This window comes from Ranitomeya imitator, chromosome 4 (assembly GCF_032444005.1).
Source record: "Ranitomeya imitator isolate aRanImi1 chromosome 4, aRanImi1.pri, whole genome shotgun sequence".
In the NCBI taxonomy this organism is placed as follows: Eukaryota; Metazoa; Chordata; class Amphibia; order Anura; family Dendrobatidae; genus Ranitomeya; species Ranitomeya imitator.
This window is the reverse complement of record NC_091285.1, coordinates 580916881-580931553: the sequence shown is the minus strand read 5'-3', so window position 1 is coordinate 580931553 and position 14673 is coordinate 580916881. Positions and strand designations below refer to the sequence as shown.

General features: G+C 40.9%; 1 protein-coding gene across 1 annotated transcript in view; it reads left to right on the top strand.

The window, feature by feature from the left end:
- The window catches only part of ITGA11 (integrin subunit alpha 11), a 276560-nt gene that overhangs the window by 215402 nt on the left and 46485 nt on the right, over positions 1-14673 (top strand). The window contains exon 19 of the mRNA XM_069766420.1: positions 3743-3828. Within this exon, the coding sequence (XP_069622521.1) occupies positions 3743-3828 (86 nt within the window). The remainder of the gene's footprint in view (positions 1-3742; positions 3829-14673) is intronic.

The window sequence follows — 14673 nt, the reverse complement described above, 5'->3', positions numbered from 1 at the left end:
TTGCCCAACTTTATATTCTATACATCATATTCACAAGTAGTTGAAGGGGTCACATAAAGATTTCCATTAGTGTCTTGAAAAAGTAGACAATCTGGATACAGAAAGGGAAGATGAAGAAAATGAGGATTCAGTATGCAAAAATGTGTTTTGTGGATCGTGAATTAGCGACTTCCTTAGAGTGGTATTCCTATACTAGGCATTTGTGCACAGTCACAGTCCTCACTGAAGAAGTCTATGGAAGTTACAGAAAGAGCCGAGCAAGCTGCACTCATCAGAATGCCACAAAAGTAGAAAACTAATTGGATGAGTCCTAGGCTAGATTCACTCCAACTTTTAAAATATATCCCTTTTTTTATTGAACGTATATTCATACTACAAATGGGAAATGCAGCTGTATTCCACCTGTGTGCGATTTTTAACAAAACTATCAGAGGGCAAACAAGGTGGACAAGGTATATAGTTCCAGATATAGATATCAATCCCTATACATTTTTTATGTGAATATATGCATTTTTTTCTGATGGAGTCAAACGTAGACCATTCAAACTTATGTTAACGTAGTCCCATATAAGATTACCTTTGATTTCCATCACAATAATCATATACCTGAAAAAGCTAAGCCTGCCATATTGGAAGAAAAAAATAAGAATACAATGTAAAACTTTACCTAACTTAAGTTTCAGTTTTGGATCAAACTTAAGAAAGTATAGTGGAGTAGATGAGATGTAAAGCGAGTAAGGTCCTGTATGAAGTCCTGTAGAGCAAGTGAGGTACTGTAGAGTGAGTGAGCTCCTGTATGAGGTCCTGTAGAGTGAGTGAGGTCCTGTAAATTGAGTGAGGTCCTGTATGAGGTCATATAGAGCAAATGAGGTCCTTTAGAGTGAGTGAGGTCCTGTATGAGGTCCTGTAGAGCGAGTGAGGTCCGGTAGAGTGAGTGAAGTGCTGTATGAGGTTCTGTAGAATGAGTGAGGTCCTGTATGAGGTCCTGTAGAGTTAGTGAGGCCTTGTATGAGGTACTGTAGAGCGAGTGAGTGTCCTGTATGAGGTCTTGTAGAGTGAGTGAGGTCCTGTATAAGGTCCTGTAGTGCGAGAGAGGTCCTGTGTGAGGTTCTATAGAGTTAGTGAGGTCCTTTATGAGGTCCTATAGAGCGAGTGAGGTCCTGTCTTCCATCAAGAATGCTGGATTGGAGAAAATGTAAAGGTATGAGGCCACTTTGGAGTTGTAAGGTAGGAGACTTCAAGGACTAATAAGTCAAAGAAGTGAACCCATCATGCCATCTATATACTGTCAATGGAAAGATTACAAAGATTTTTTTTAAATGGCCGATGGCAATGAACGCAGTGGTAAACAGTGTTAACACTGCTACTTAAAGCAGGCGCAGAGATTCTGCTTTACTGACACCATCCCTCTCTTAATAACCAGAGTAATAGGCATGTGCCAGAGTAATTGTACATGAAGCTTTGTAATATATGAGTTGATATTTAGCAAAAAAGCCTTCAAAGCCTTGAGATGCACAACTTCAATACAGATGAGGAATTTTGGGAAAGCCAAAAAAAGCACTTACAGAACCAGCCCTACATATAAAACCATCTTGGGGGATCTTTTCTTTATAATTGAACATTATACCCAGTGAATCACACTCATTACTTTTATTACATGAAAATGAATTCAATTCAAACCTTAACTTCTTCTGAAACTCATTAGATTTTATTTTACAAAATCAGTGTTCTACTACTTATTAGACTGTTGCCTAATTCTATGACTGTTTCCACACTTATGAGGCAATGACAAGACACGATGCTGTAAAAAACTGCCACTGTGGTTAGTATATAGGGATACATGGCCAAATAATGAAAAGATAATTGATATTAATGACGATCATGTGTTAAAGGGAACCTGTCACCAGGTTTAGCCGATACGAGTTACGGCCACCGCCTTTCAGGGCTGATATACTGCATTCTATAATGCTGTATATCTGTCCCCGATCTGACCTGTAAGAGAAGAAAAAAATTTTTTATTATACTCACTTGGGAGGGGCGGTCCGGTCTCATCGGCGTCGCTGGTCTTGGTCCGGCGCCTCCCATCTTCTTGGAATGCCATCCTCCTGCTTGCTTCATGTGGATGACGCATCCCTGCGTCATCCACACAGGCTCCCCGGAATCGCGCTCCTGCGCAGGCGTATTTATCTGCTCTGTTGAGGGCAGAGCAAAGTACTGCAATGTGCAGTCCCCGGGAAAGGTCAGGGAGGCCCAGCGCCTGCGCACTGTAGGACTTGTGATTCTAAGGAGCGTGATTCCGGGGAGCCTGTGTGGATGATACAGGGACGCATCATCCACATGAAGCATGCAGGACGTAACTCGTATTGGCCAAACCTGGTGACAGGTTCACAATATCCATGAACAATGTTAACATAAACCACTTCCAATACTTTGTGGACTTTTAACATAAAAATGACCAAAAATGTGCCTATAATGGGGGTCTGACTCTCTGCACCCCAACCATCAGCATCAGCAGACCAACAATATATAGCCACAAAGCACTATATGTGGCCATATCCGATACTGCAGCTAAACCTCTTTAAGTCCATGTACTGATGTGCTACTGTCTCTAGCACAACATTGAAGGAGCTGAAGTGCTTCAGTGAAGCAACTGAAAAGGCCTCTGTACAGAACAGGTTATTGTACAAGGAGGGGGAAGAGGTGAGCTGTGACAACAACTTATTGGGAATGGTGGATTTTGTGCTATCAGCTGTGCATTGAGGTGTTACATCTCGTTGTAATCCTCTCATACAAAGACTGCTGAGAAGTCTTCTGTAAAGAACAAATATGAGTTTAATATTAGGCCCAGTGGCCAGTACGAGAATGCCAAGATTTCTGTCCAGATTTTTTAATGGGTTATACACAACAGAAAATAGTTCTAGCAAAGTGGATGAGATGCCTCCAATCTCATCCACACATTGCTTTTTTTCTGGCAGGAAATTACCGTAACCTGTTTTGTGGATATGTCAGTCTGTCAATTTCACCTATGTATATAATTGTGGTTACTTTATCTCAAGTTTTGTCCATAGGTATGAATGGATCAAATACAAATTTCAGACACAATCAGCCATGTTCCAGATGATGAATGGAATCATTGGTTGGCTAAGTTAATTGTTTGCTGGTAAATTCCGCCTCTCGAAAATTTGTTCTGGTTGAAATCAGCCACTTTTATCAGCTTTATAGCTCGCGCAGACGGCCATATAGATCGGACGAGTGCTATCTGTGGGTTTAGTTGAATAGCACTCGTCCTCATGTAATTCTATGGGGTTGTGCACATGTCTGATCTCTTCTTTGGACCAGGTGTAGCAAGGGAAAAAAATTGCAGGATGTACGATTTGCCTCCAAGAGTCGGATGGCACTCTCCCATTCATGTCTATAGGTCTGTGAAAAAATTTGGATGACATCTGAGTTGGGTCTGAATTTCAATGACTGACATAATAGAGAAGGTGGACAAACTTTTTTGATTCTCTCCAACTCCAAGAAAATCAGATCCCATTCTGATCAAACTCTTATCAGAGTGTGATTAGCATAATCGGACTGATTTTCTACGATTTTCTCGAATGGAGAAAATCAGTTGTGTGCCCCGAGCCTTAGAGTAATATGTATGGACTGAGCATTGTGCCAGTCTCGTGTTTTGCAGATCCTCCTTTTCATTATATCAGAAATGATGTCCTGTGTGATAATACCTTTTCTTCTGGTTCAGATCCCTTTCTGGAATGGATGCAATCAGGATGAGCGTTGTGTACCCGATCTCTTCTTGGATGTGAAACACGATATTCCAACTGCACTGTGAGTGGACGCCATGGGTATCACTTTGTATCAGTCATTTTTTATAAACTTAATATGATATAACAAGCACATCACTTATGTAAAAATATGAAACCCTGCAAACTCTAGACAATCTGATGAGCGTTCATCCTTAGTGCAATGCAAAGTATTGTATATATTCTATTATTACTGGTCTCATTTTATATTACTGGAATTTGTTCTTTTATTCTGTAGAGATTGCAGAACTGTGGAAATCATTTCAGTATTTGGAAAATATATTTTCCAGAGCTCTGGCCCTTGGTTATGTCATCTATATATATAATTGTCTAAGGGTTTTTCCGTCTGTCTGTCTGTCCTGGAAATCCCGGCTCTCTGACTGGTCGAGGCCGCCAGGCCTCGACCAATCAGCAACGGGCACAGCGATGATGATGTCATAAAGGACGTAGAACTCCCACGTTTCTGATTCAGCGACGGGCACAGTATCGACGTAGATGTCATAATGGTTGCCATGGCGACGATGATGTCATAAAGGTTGCCTCGACCAATCAGCGACGGGCACATTCTGCCGCGAATTCTGGAATCATCATTGTCCATATACTACGGGGACATGCATATTCTAGAATACCCGATGCGTTAGAATCGGCCCACAATCTAGTCTATATATATAATTGTCTAAGGGTTTTTCCGTCTGTCTGTCTGTCTGTCTGTCTGTCTGTCCTGGAAATCCTCGATCAATCAGAGACCGGCACAGCATCGACGTAGAAATCCCGCGTCTCTGATTGGTCGAGGCCGCCAGGCCTCGACCAATCAGCAACGGGCACAGCGACGATGATGTCATAATGGTTGCCATGGCGACGATGATGTCATAAAGGTTGCCTCGACCAATCAGCGACGGGCACAGTCTGCCGCGAATTCTGGAATCATCATTGTCCATATATTACAGGGACATGCATATTCTAGAATACCCGATGCGTTAGAATCGGGCCACAATCTAGTTTATAGATAGTATTGAGTTGCCATATACCTTAGGTAGACATTGGTTGACAACTGAACAACCGTAATTGTATGTTCGGTGGTAACATCCACTCTCTCCCTCAGCTTTCTTGTGCACCAGTTAGACCAGAGCAGCCGAGTGGTCACATACGTGGCTAAAACATTTACATAGGGTGCAGTCTCCATCATGTGAGAATCTACCTTGTCGATTAATCATTTGTGGGGGGAGACGAGTTTAATTAACTTTTCTTTTTTATCTTGTTTCTTTTTTTATGTTTTTGTATTAAATTTTTCAAAATGGCACATGTGGTTCAATGTTTTTTGATTTTTGCCTTTTCATTTTTTTGCACTTTTTTAAAGTAAAAATTTGTATGTTCTATTAAGATGTCACATACAATGCTAACATTTCATAGCTTTTAAGATTGAAGGTAGACAAAAGTCAATCGAGTTCAACGCATAACCGACCATGTTGATCCAGAGGAAGGCAAATACGTCACATCAAAGAATCTAGTGCCCAGAACTTGTAATATTATGTTCATCAAAAAAGGCATCTAGGAACTTGATGGACTACTGAATCAACCATTACAACATCTTGTGGCAGAGAGATCCATAGTATCACTACTCTTACAGCAAAGAATCACCTTCTGTGATTATGATTAAACCTTCATTCCTCTGGAAGTAGAGGATACCCCTTTGTCATGGATGTAGACCTAAGTGTAAAAAGATCATTAGAAAAGTCTCAGTACTGTCCCCTCATATAGAGTTGTGTGAAAAATTGTTTGCCCCCCTCCTGACTTCCTATTCTTTTGCATGCTTGTCACACGTAAATGTTTCAGATCACCAAACATATTTAAATATTTGTAAAAGATAACACATGTAAACACAAAATGCAGTTTTTCAATGAAAGTCTTTATTATTAAGGTGAAAAGAAATCCAAACGTACAAGACCCTTTGTGAAAAACTGATTGACCCCCCTCCCCACAACCCACCCCCGTTAAACCATAAATTAACTGTGGTTTAATAAATCTTTGGGGAACTGAGTTCACATTCCCCAGTCACACCAAGGGGAAATCACTTAAATAGAACCTGCCTGACAAGGTGAAGTAGACCAAAGGATTCTCAAAAGCTAGACATCCTAATACAATTCAAATAAGTTTTGGAACAAATGAGAAACAAAGTAATTAAGATCTATCAGTCTGGAAAAAGTTATAAAGCCATTTCTAAATCTTTGCGTTTCCAGTGAACCACATTGAGACCGACCATTATCCACATATCGCGAAAACATAGAACAATGGTGAATCTTCACAGGAGTGGCCAGCTGGCGAAAATTACCCCAAGAGTGCAGCGACAATTAATACAAGAGGTCACAAAAGACCCCATAACAACATCCAAAGAACTGCAGGCCTCACTTGCCTCAGTTTAGGTCAGTGTTCATGACTCCACCATAAGAAAGAGACTGGGCAAAAATGGCCTCCATGGCAGAGTTCAAAAATGAAAACTACTGCTGAGCAATAAAACCATAAGGGCTCGCCTGAGTTTTGCCAGAAAATATCTTGATGTCCTCCAAAACTTTTGGACGAATACTCTGTAGATTGACGAGACAAAAGTTGAACTTTTTTTTAGAAAGTGTATGTTCCATTACATCTGGCGTAGAAGTAAAACAGCATTTCAGAAGAGGAATATCATACTAACAGTAAAATATGGTGGTGGTAGTGTCATGGTCTGGGACAGTTTTGCTGCTTTAGGACCTGGAAGACTTGCTGTGGTAACTGGAACCATGAAATGCTGTCTACTAAAAAATCCCGAAATAGATCACAAAATTCTCAAAAACAAAACACACAAATAACTTACTTAATATTTGATATAGATTAAATAGAGTATGCAGAAAACATATAGTAATATACAAATTCCAGTTATTAAATGTGTGCCACGGATAAGTGGTGGGTATATCAGTATTAATAATTCATGGACATCGAGAAAAACGACTTTAAACCCATGTAAATGAAAACATATTTTTATTAAGGGCAGCACGGTGGCGCAGTGGTTAGCACAGAAGCCTTGCAGCGCTGGAGTCCTGGGTTCAAACCCCACCAAGGACAACATCTGTAAAGAGTTTGTGTGTTCTCTCCGTGTTTGCGTGGGTTTCCTCCGGGTACTCCGGTTTCCTCCCACATTCCAAAGACATACTGATAGGGAATCTAGATTGTGAGCCCCATCGGGGACAGCGATGATAATGTGTACAAACTGTAAAGCGCTGCGGAATATGTTAGCGCTATATAAAAATAAAGATGATTATTATTATTAATAATCAAATATAAAATTAGTGTAGGTGGGAACAAAAACACAGAACAGAGGAACGCATGCAACTGAGGACAAGCTGAACATAAATCAATCATATGGTAAAAGTAATATACTCTATACAACTGAATAAATATTGCTGCATAAATTAATAAATACAGAAAAAAATTATATAGAAAAATATAATGAATATATATTGAATAAATATTATTATGGCGGAATCACCAGACATATATACAATCTGAACCCCAAAAACAGGTAAAAGGTGATAAGAAGAGTGCCAAGAATTGACACTAATATGAATCTAAATAAAAAATAATTATGTATTATAATAAAGTGACTGTGCATGTGAGGCAATACTACTGAATGTGCATAATCACATAGTGTGCACCTACGATCTCACAATGAGGGTGATAAAGTTATCACAATACTGCCATCAGCTAAAGTTATAAATTACCTGCAAGATGGGTAAGAAGTGACTAGCAGTCCAGAGGATGCGTCCACCCCGACGCGCATTTTGGCGATTGCTTTCATCAGGGGGCGTGACGTCACACCCCCTGACGAAGGCAATCGCCGAAACGCCCATCGGGGTGGACGCATCCTCTGGACTGCTAGTCACTTCTTACCAATCTTGCAGGTAATTTGTAACTTTAGCTGATGGCATTACTGTGATAACTTTATCACCCTCATTATGAGATCCTAGGTGCACACTATGTGATTATCCACTTTATCAGTAGTATTGCCTCACATGCACAGTAGGGGGAGCATTGCGCGATAGTCACCTTCCACGTTTCATCGCTGTGCGCTGCTCTGTCTTCCGTCCTCTGGCTGTGACTGTTCAGGTCAGAGGGCGCGAAGACGCGATTAGTGTGCGCGCCGCCCTCTGCCTGAACAGTCAGTGCCGAGGATGGAAGACAGAGCAGCGCGCAGCGATGGAACGTGGAAGGGGACTATCGCAAGTGCCGGGGGCCTGAGCGAAGAGAGGTGAGTATGTGATTTTTTTAATTTTAATCGCAGCAACAGCAAATGGGGCAAATGTATGGAGCACCTTATGGGGCATATATGAGGAGCATCTTATGGGGCATATATGAGGAGCATCTTATGGGGCATATATGAGGAGCCTCTTATGGGGCATAATGTGTGGAGCATCTCATGGGGCCCCTAATGTGTGGAGCATCTCATGGGGCCACAATGTATGGAGCATCGTATGGGGCATAATGTGTGGAGCATCTCTTGGGGCACCTAATGTGTGGAGCATCTCATGGGGCCACAATATATGGGGCCATAATGTGTGGAGCATCTCATGGGGCCATAATGTATGGAGCATCTCATGGGGCCATAATGTGTGGAGCATCTTATGGGGCCATAATGTGTGGAGCATCTCATGGGGCCATAATGTATGGAGCATCTCATGGGGCCATAATGTGTGGAGCATCTTATGGGGCCATAATGTGTGGAGCATCTCATGGGGCCATAATGTATGGAGCATCTCATGGGGCCATAATGTATGGAGCATCTCATGGGGCCATAATGTGTGGAGCATCTTATTGGGCCATAATGTGTGGACCATCTCATGGGGCCATAATGTATGGAGCATCTCATGGGGCCCCTAATGTGTGGAGCATCTTATGGGGCCATCAACCTTTATGCAGCATTGTATGGGGCAAATGTTTCTATGGAGCATCTTATGGGGCCATTATTAACCTTTGTGCAGCATTATATGGGGTATATTTTAATATGGAGCATCTTATGGGGCCCATCATGAACTGTATGGAGCATTATATGGGCTCCTGATTCAATATGGATATTCAAAAACCCTTAACCTACTGATGTCTCAATTCATTTTACTTTTACTGGTATCTATTTTTATTTTTGACATTAACCGGTAGCTGCTGCATTTCCCACCCTAGGCTTATACTCGAGTCAATAAGTTTTCCCAGTTTTTTGTGGCAAAATTAGGGGGGTCGGCTTATACTCGGGTCGGCTTATACTCGAGTATATACGGTAATTTAAAAACTGTTTTCTGTGCTTACTTGTGTTATCTTTGTCTAATATTTAAATTTGTTTGGTGATCTGAAACATTTAAGTGTGACAAACATGCAAAAGAACAGGAAATCAGAAAGGGGGCAAACACTTTTTCACACTACTGTATTACACGTGTTGAATTGACATAGTGACAAAATGTGATGTTTTCTTAGGCTAAGCAGGGGGGCAAGTGTGTTTATAGCCGAATACTCCTTATACACTACAAATTCTTGAATTTTCAGCTCAGGGACCAACATTTTTAAAACAAGTAAACTGATAAAATTTAAAACTTTTAACCTTTATTTATGTTTTATAAGTCTTAGAAACTTGTTACATTCTCCTGTATGCTCAGTGATCTCATGTGGTAACATTTATTTTTGGGTTTGCTTTCTCAGCTCCGCTGTATTGCTGTATTGTAGGAATGGCAGCTGCACTAAACAAATTGAGTAGGCGTGTTATGTTATTCTAACCGTATTTTTGTGTTTATTAATCATGCTTAATATAGTATTAACCCTTATTTCTATAGCATAATCTGCAGCACTTTACAATTCCGAGAGGACATGTACAGCCAATATCAGACATTACACATTTTTCAACAATTCAAACAAGAGGAGTAAAGGCCCTGCTCGCAACCTTTTAATATATGAAGAAATAGGGGAACACCAAAGGTAAAAAGTGCTTCTATTGCATGGTCCAATTTATTATGATAGCTGGACCATACATGACAGACACTTGTTAGTTATTGTGTCTCCCATATTTCCTTATAGAAATAGCTTGCGAGCAGGACCCTTACTCCTCCTGTAACTCTTGAACTGTGTGTTATTTTGTAATGTCTTTATTGTCTCTACACATTCCTGATTATTTGTAGTGCTGCAGAATACATTGGTGCTAAATAAATAAATACAATTATAATATTATTAATCAATGGGGCCATGCTGCTAATATTTGTAACAATTATCCAATTGATCCGTGTTAGAAATGCAATTAATTGTGAAATTATATATATATATATATATATATATATATATATATATATATATATACAGTACAGACCTAAAGTTTGGGCACACCTTCGCATTTAAAGATTTTTCTGTATTTTCATGACTATGAACATTGTAAATTCACACTGAAGGCATCAAATCTATGAATTAACACATGTGGAATGATATACTTAACAAAAAAGTGTGAAACAACTGAATATGTGTCTTATATTCTAGGTTCTTCAATGTAGCCACCTTTTGCTTTGATGACTGCTTTGCACACTCTTGGCATTCTCTTGATGAGCTTCAAGAGGTAGTCACCGGGAATGGTTTTCACTTCACAGGTGTGACCTGTCAGGTTTAATAAGTGGGATTTCTTGCCTTATAAATGGGGTTGGGACCATCAATTGCATTGTGCAGAAGTCTGGTGGATACACAGCTGATCGTCCTACTGAATAGACTGTTAGAATTTGTATTATGGCAAGAAAAAAGCAGCTAAGTAAAGAAAAACGAGTGGCCATCATTACTTTAAGAAATGAAGTTCAGTCAGTCTGAAAAATTGGGAAAACTTTGAAAGTGTCCGCAAGTGCAGTTGCAAAAACCATCAAGCGCTACAAAGAAACTGGCTCACATGAGGACCGCCCCAGGAAAGGAAGACCAAGAGTCACCTCTGCTTCTGAGGATAAGTTTATTCGAGTCACCAGACTCAGAAATCGCAGGTTAACAGCAGCTCAGATTAGAGACCAGGTCAATGCCACACGGAGTTCTAGCAGCAGACACATCTCTACAACAACTGTTAAGAGGAGACTTTGTGCAGCAGGCCTTCATGGTAAAATAGCTGCTAGGAAACCACTGCTAAGGACAGGCAACAAGCAGAAGAGACTTGTTTGGGCTAAAGAACACAAGGAATGGACATTAGACCAGTGAAAATCTGTGCTTTGGTTTGATGAGTCCAAATTTGAGATCTTTGGTTCCAACCACCATGTCTTTGTGCGATGCAGAAAAGGTGAACGGATGGACTCTACATGCCTGGTTCCCACCGTGAAGCATGGAGGAGGAGGTGTGATGGTGTGGGGGTGCTTTGCTGGTGACACTGTTGGGGATTTATTCAAAATTGAAGGCATACTGAACCAGCATTGCTACCACAGCATCTTGCAGCGACATGTTATTCCATCCGGTTTGCGTTTAGTTGGACCATCATTTATTTTTCAACAGGACAATGACCCCAAACACACCTCCAGGCTGTGTAAGGGCTATTTGACCAAGAAGGAGAGTGATGGGGTGCTACGCCAGATGACCTGGCCTCCACAGTCACAGTCACCAGACCTGAACCCAATCGAGATGGTTTGGGGTGAGCTGGACCGCAGAGTGAAGGCAAAAGGGCCAACAAGTGCTAAGCCTCTCTGGGAACTCCTTCAAGATTGTTGGAAGACCATTCCCAGTGACTACCTCTTGAAGCTCATCAAGAGAATGCCAAGAGTGTGCAAAGCAGTCATCAAAGCGAAAGGTGGCTACTTTGAAGAACCTAGAATATAAGACATATTTTCAGATTGCCTTGCGCAGGCGTGTACTACGGAGGACATAGAATGAACTTCAATCCAATATTGCGGCCAGCATGCAGCCAGCGGGTAAGGAAAGGGTGAATCAAACACCCGAAAACTCCACCCATATGACCAAAAATCGGTCCCGTCAAATTCAGGTGACAGGTTCCCTTTAAGTATATAATTCCACATGTGTTAATTAATTCATAGATTTGATGCCTTCAGTGTGAATTTACAATTTTCATGGTCATGAAAATGCAGAAAAATCTTTAAATGAGAAGGTGTCCAAACTTTGGTCTGTACTGTGTATATATATATATATATATATATATATATATATATATATATATATACTAGATGGTGGCCCGATTCTAACGCATCGGGTATTCTAGAATATGCATGTCCACGTAGTATATTGCCCAGTGACGTAGTATATTGTCCAGCCACGTAGTATATTGCCCAGTCACGTAGTATATTGCCCAGCGACGTAGTATATTGCCCAGCCATGTAGTATATTGCCCAGCCATGTAGTATATTGCCCAGCCACGTAGTATATTGCCCAGCGACATGGTATATTGCCCAGCCACGTAGTATATTGCCCAGCGACGTAGTATATTGCCCAGTCACATAGTATATTGTCCAGCCACGTAGTATATTGCCCAGCCACGTAGTATATTGTCCAGCCACGTAGTATATTGGCCAGTCACGTAGTATATTGCCCAGTCACGTAGTATATTGCCCAGTCACGTAGTATGTTGCCCAGTCACGTAGTATGTTGCCCAGTTACGTAGTATATTGCCCAGTCATGTAGTATATTGGCCAGTCACGTAGTATATTGCCCAGCGACGTAGTATATTGCCCAGTCACGTAGTATATTGCCCAGCCACGTAGTATATTGGCCAGTCACGTAGTATATTGCCCAGCCACATAGTGTATTGCTCAGTCACGTAGTATATTGCACAGCAACGGAGTATATTGTCCAGCCACATAGTATATTGCCCAGTCACGTAGTATATTGCCCAGCTATGTAGTATATTGGCCAGTCACGTAGTATATTGCCCAGCCACGTAGTATATTGCCCAGCACAGAGCCACGTAGTATAGAGACTTAAAAAAAAAAAAAACATATACTCACCTTCCGAAGGCCCGTTGAAGTCCTGCTATACTCACCATCTGCCGCCTTTTCCGCTCCTCGCCACGCTCCCGGGACCGCTCCGTTGCAAGCGGCAGCTTCCGGTCCCAGGGCTGGTGTGAGCAGGACCTATGATGACGTCGCGGTCACATGAACGTGACGTCACGGCAGGTCGTTTTCGCACACCAGCCCTGGGACCGGAAGCTGCCGCTTGCAACGGAGCGGTCCCGGGAGCGTGGCGAGGAGCGGCAAACACGGCGGAGGGTGAGTATAGCAGCCTTTTTTTTATTATTATTATTTTTAACATGACATATTTCTACTATTGATGCTGCATAGGCAGCATCAATAGTAAATAGTTGGGGACACACAGGGTTAATAGCAGCGGTAACAGAGTGCGTTACACCACGGGCCGTTACCGCTGCCATTAAACCTGTGTGAGTGGAGGGGATTATGGAGCGGGCGCCAGGCAGTGAGTGCAGGGGAGTAGGGGAGGGACTAATCGGACGGTGGCCGTCGCTGATTGGTCGCGGCAGCCATGACAGGCAGCTGCCGAGACCAATCAGCGAATGAATAACCGTGACATAAGGACAGACAGACGGAAGTGACCCTTAGACAATTATATATATATATATATATATATATATATATATATACTCCTTAACATTGACATTGCAACACCAAGAAGGAAAAGTCATGGAATTATGTAAATAATAGGATCGATACACATGTTAATGATATAACACCAATAATTACAGCACCATGGAATTAATGGTGCTATATAAATAATAATAATAATAATTAGAAATTGCAAGCCGTTAAAATTATGATACATTTTTTATTAGAAAAATGCACAAAGTTTAAAAACATACAGTATAGAAAAAATGGGACACCACAGGTAAAAAGGGGTAAATCCAAAGATATACATTTGTGCCCAAAAGTTTACATACCCTGGCAGAATTTTTGCTTTCTTGGCCTTTTTTCAGAGAAAGCCACTCTCAATCGCACAGTTCATGCTAGACAGCTCAGGAACTGGAGGCTTTTTGCCAAGAAGAGTGGTCAGCTTTACCATCTGAGAAAATAAAGAACCTCATCCAGAAAGGAATTTAAGCTGTAATTAAGAAATGGGGTATGTAAACTTTTGATCAAGGTCATTTGGATGTTTTGGGTTGTCATTATGATTTAAAAATAGAAAACACAGTATTTTGACAATAAATGGCTTCACCCAACCCCTAACCATGAGCGGAGTAAAAGGTTTGGTGTTATCATTTCATATTCTCTGAAAAAAGGCCAAGAAAGCAAATATTAAACTTTTGAGCACAACTGTATATTAATCCATAACGGAAGACTTGCTAACATATAGATTAGTTTCAAAGGACCATATGTAGGCTCTTTTAAAGGAGTCCTATTGTACCCGACGCATTTTTCTTGCGAAACACCTTCCTTGCAAAACGCGCGTCGGGTGCAGTGGGACTCCTATAGTGACTTGCAGCAGTCTTGGAGCTATGTGGGTATTCACTATCTTATGGATAGGTTGAATTAATTTATGCCCGTTGATTAGCATAGGAGACTTACTTGTTGTCTTTACTTAATTACTTTACTTTCTATGTCACTAATTTACTTATTTAATTATACTTTACCTGTTGTTCAAACCTACATATGCTCCTTTGAGACTAGTCTACATGGTAGCAAGTCTTACATTATGGATAAATATCTCTTGGATGTCCCCATTTTTTACCTGTGATGTCCCATTTTTTCTACAGTATATGTTTTTACACTTTGTGTAGATTTCTAATAAAAAAATTATCATGATTTTAACGGCTTGCATTTGTCTAATTATCAGTGTTATTGCTTGTTAATGCATTTAAGCCTCATTGCATGGATTATAAATTTAGGTGTTT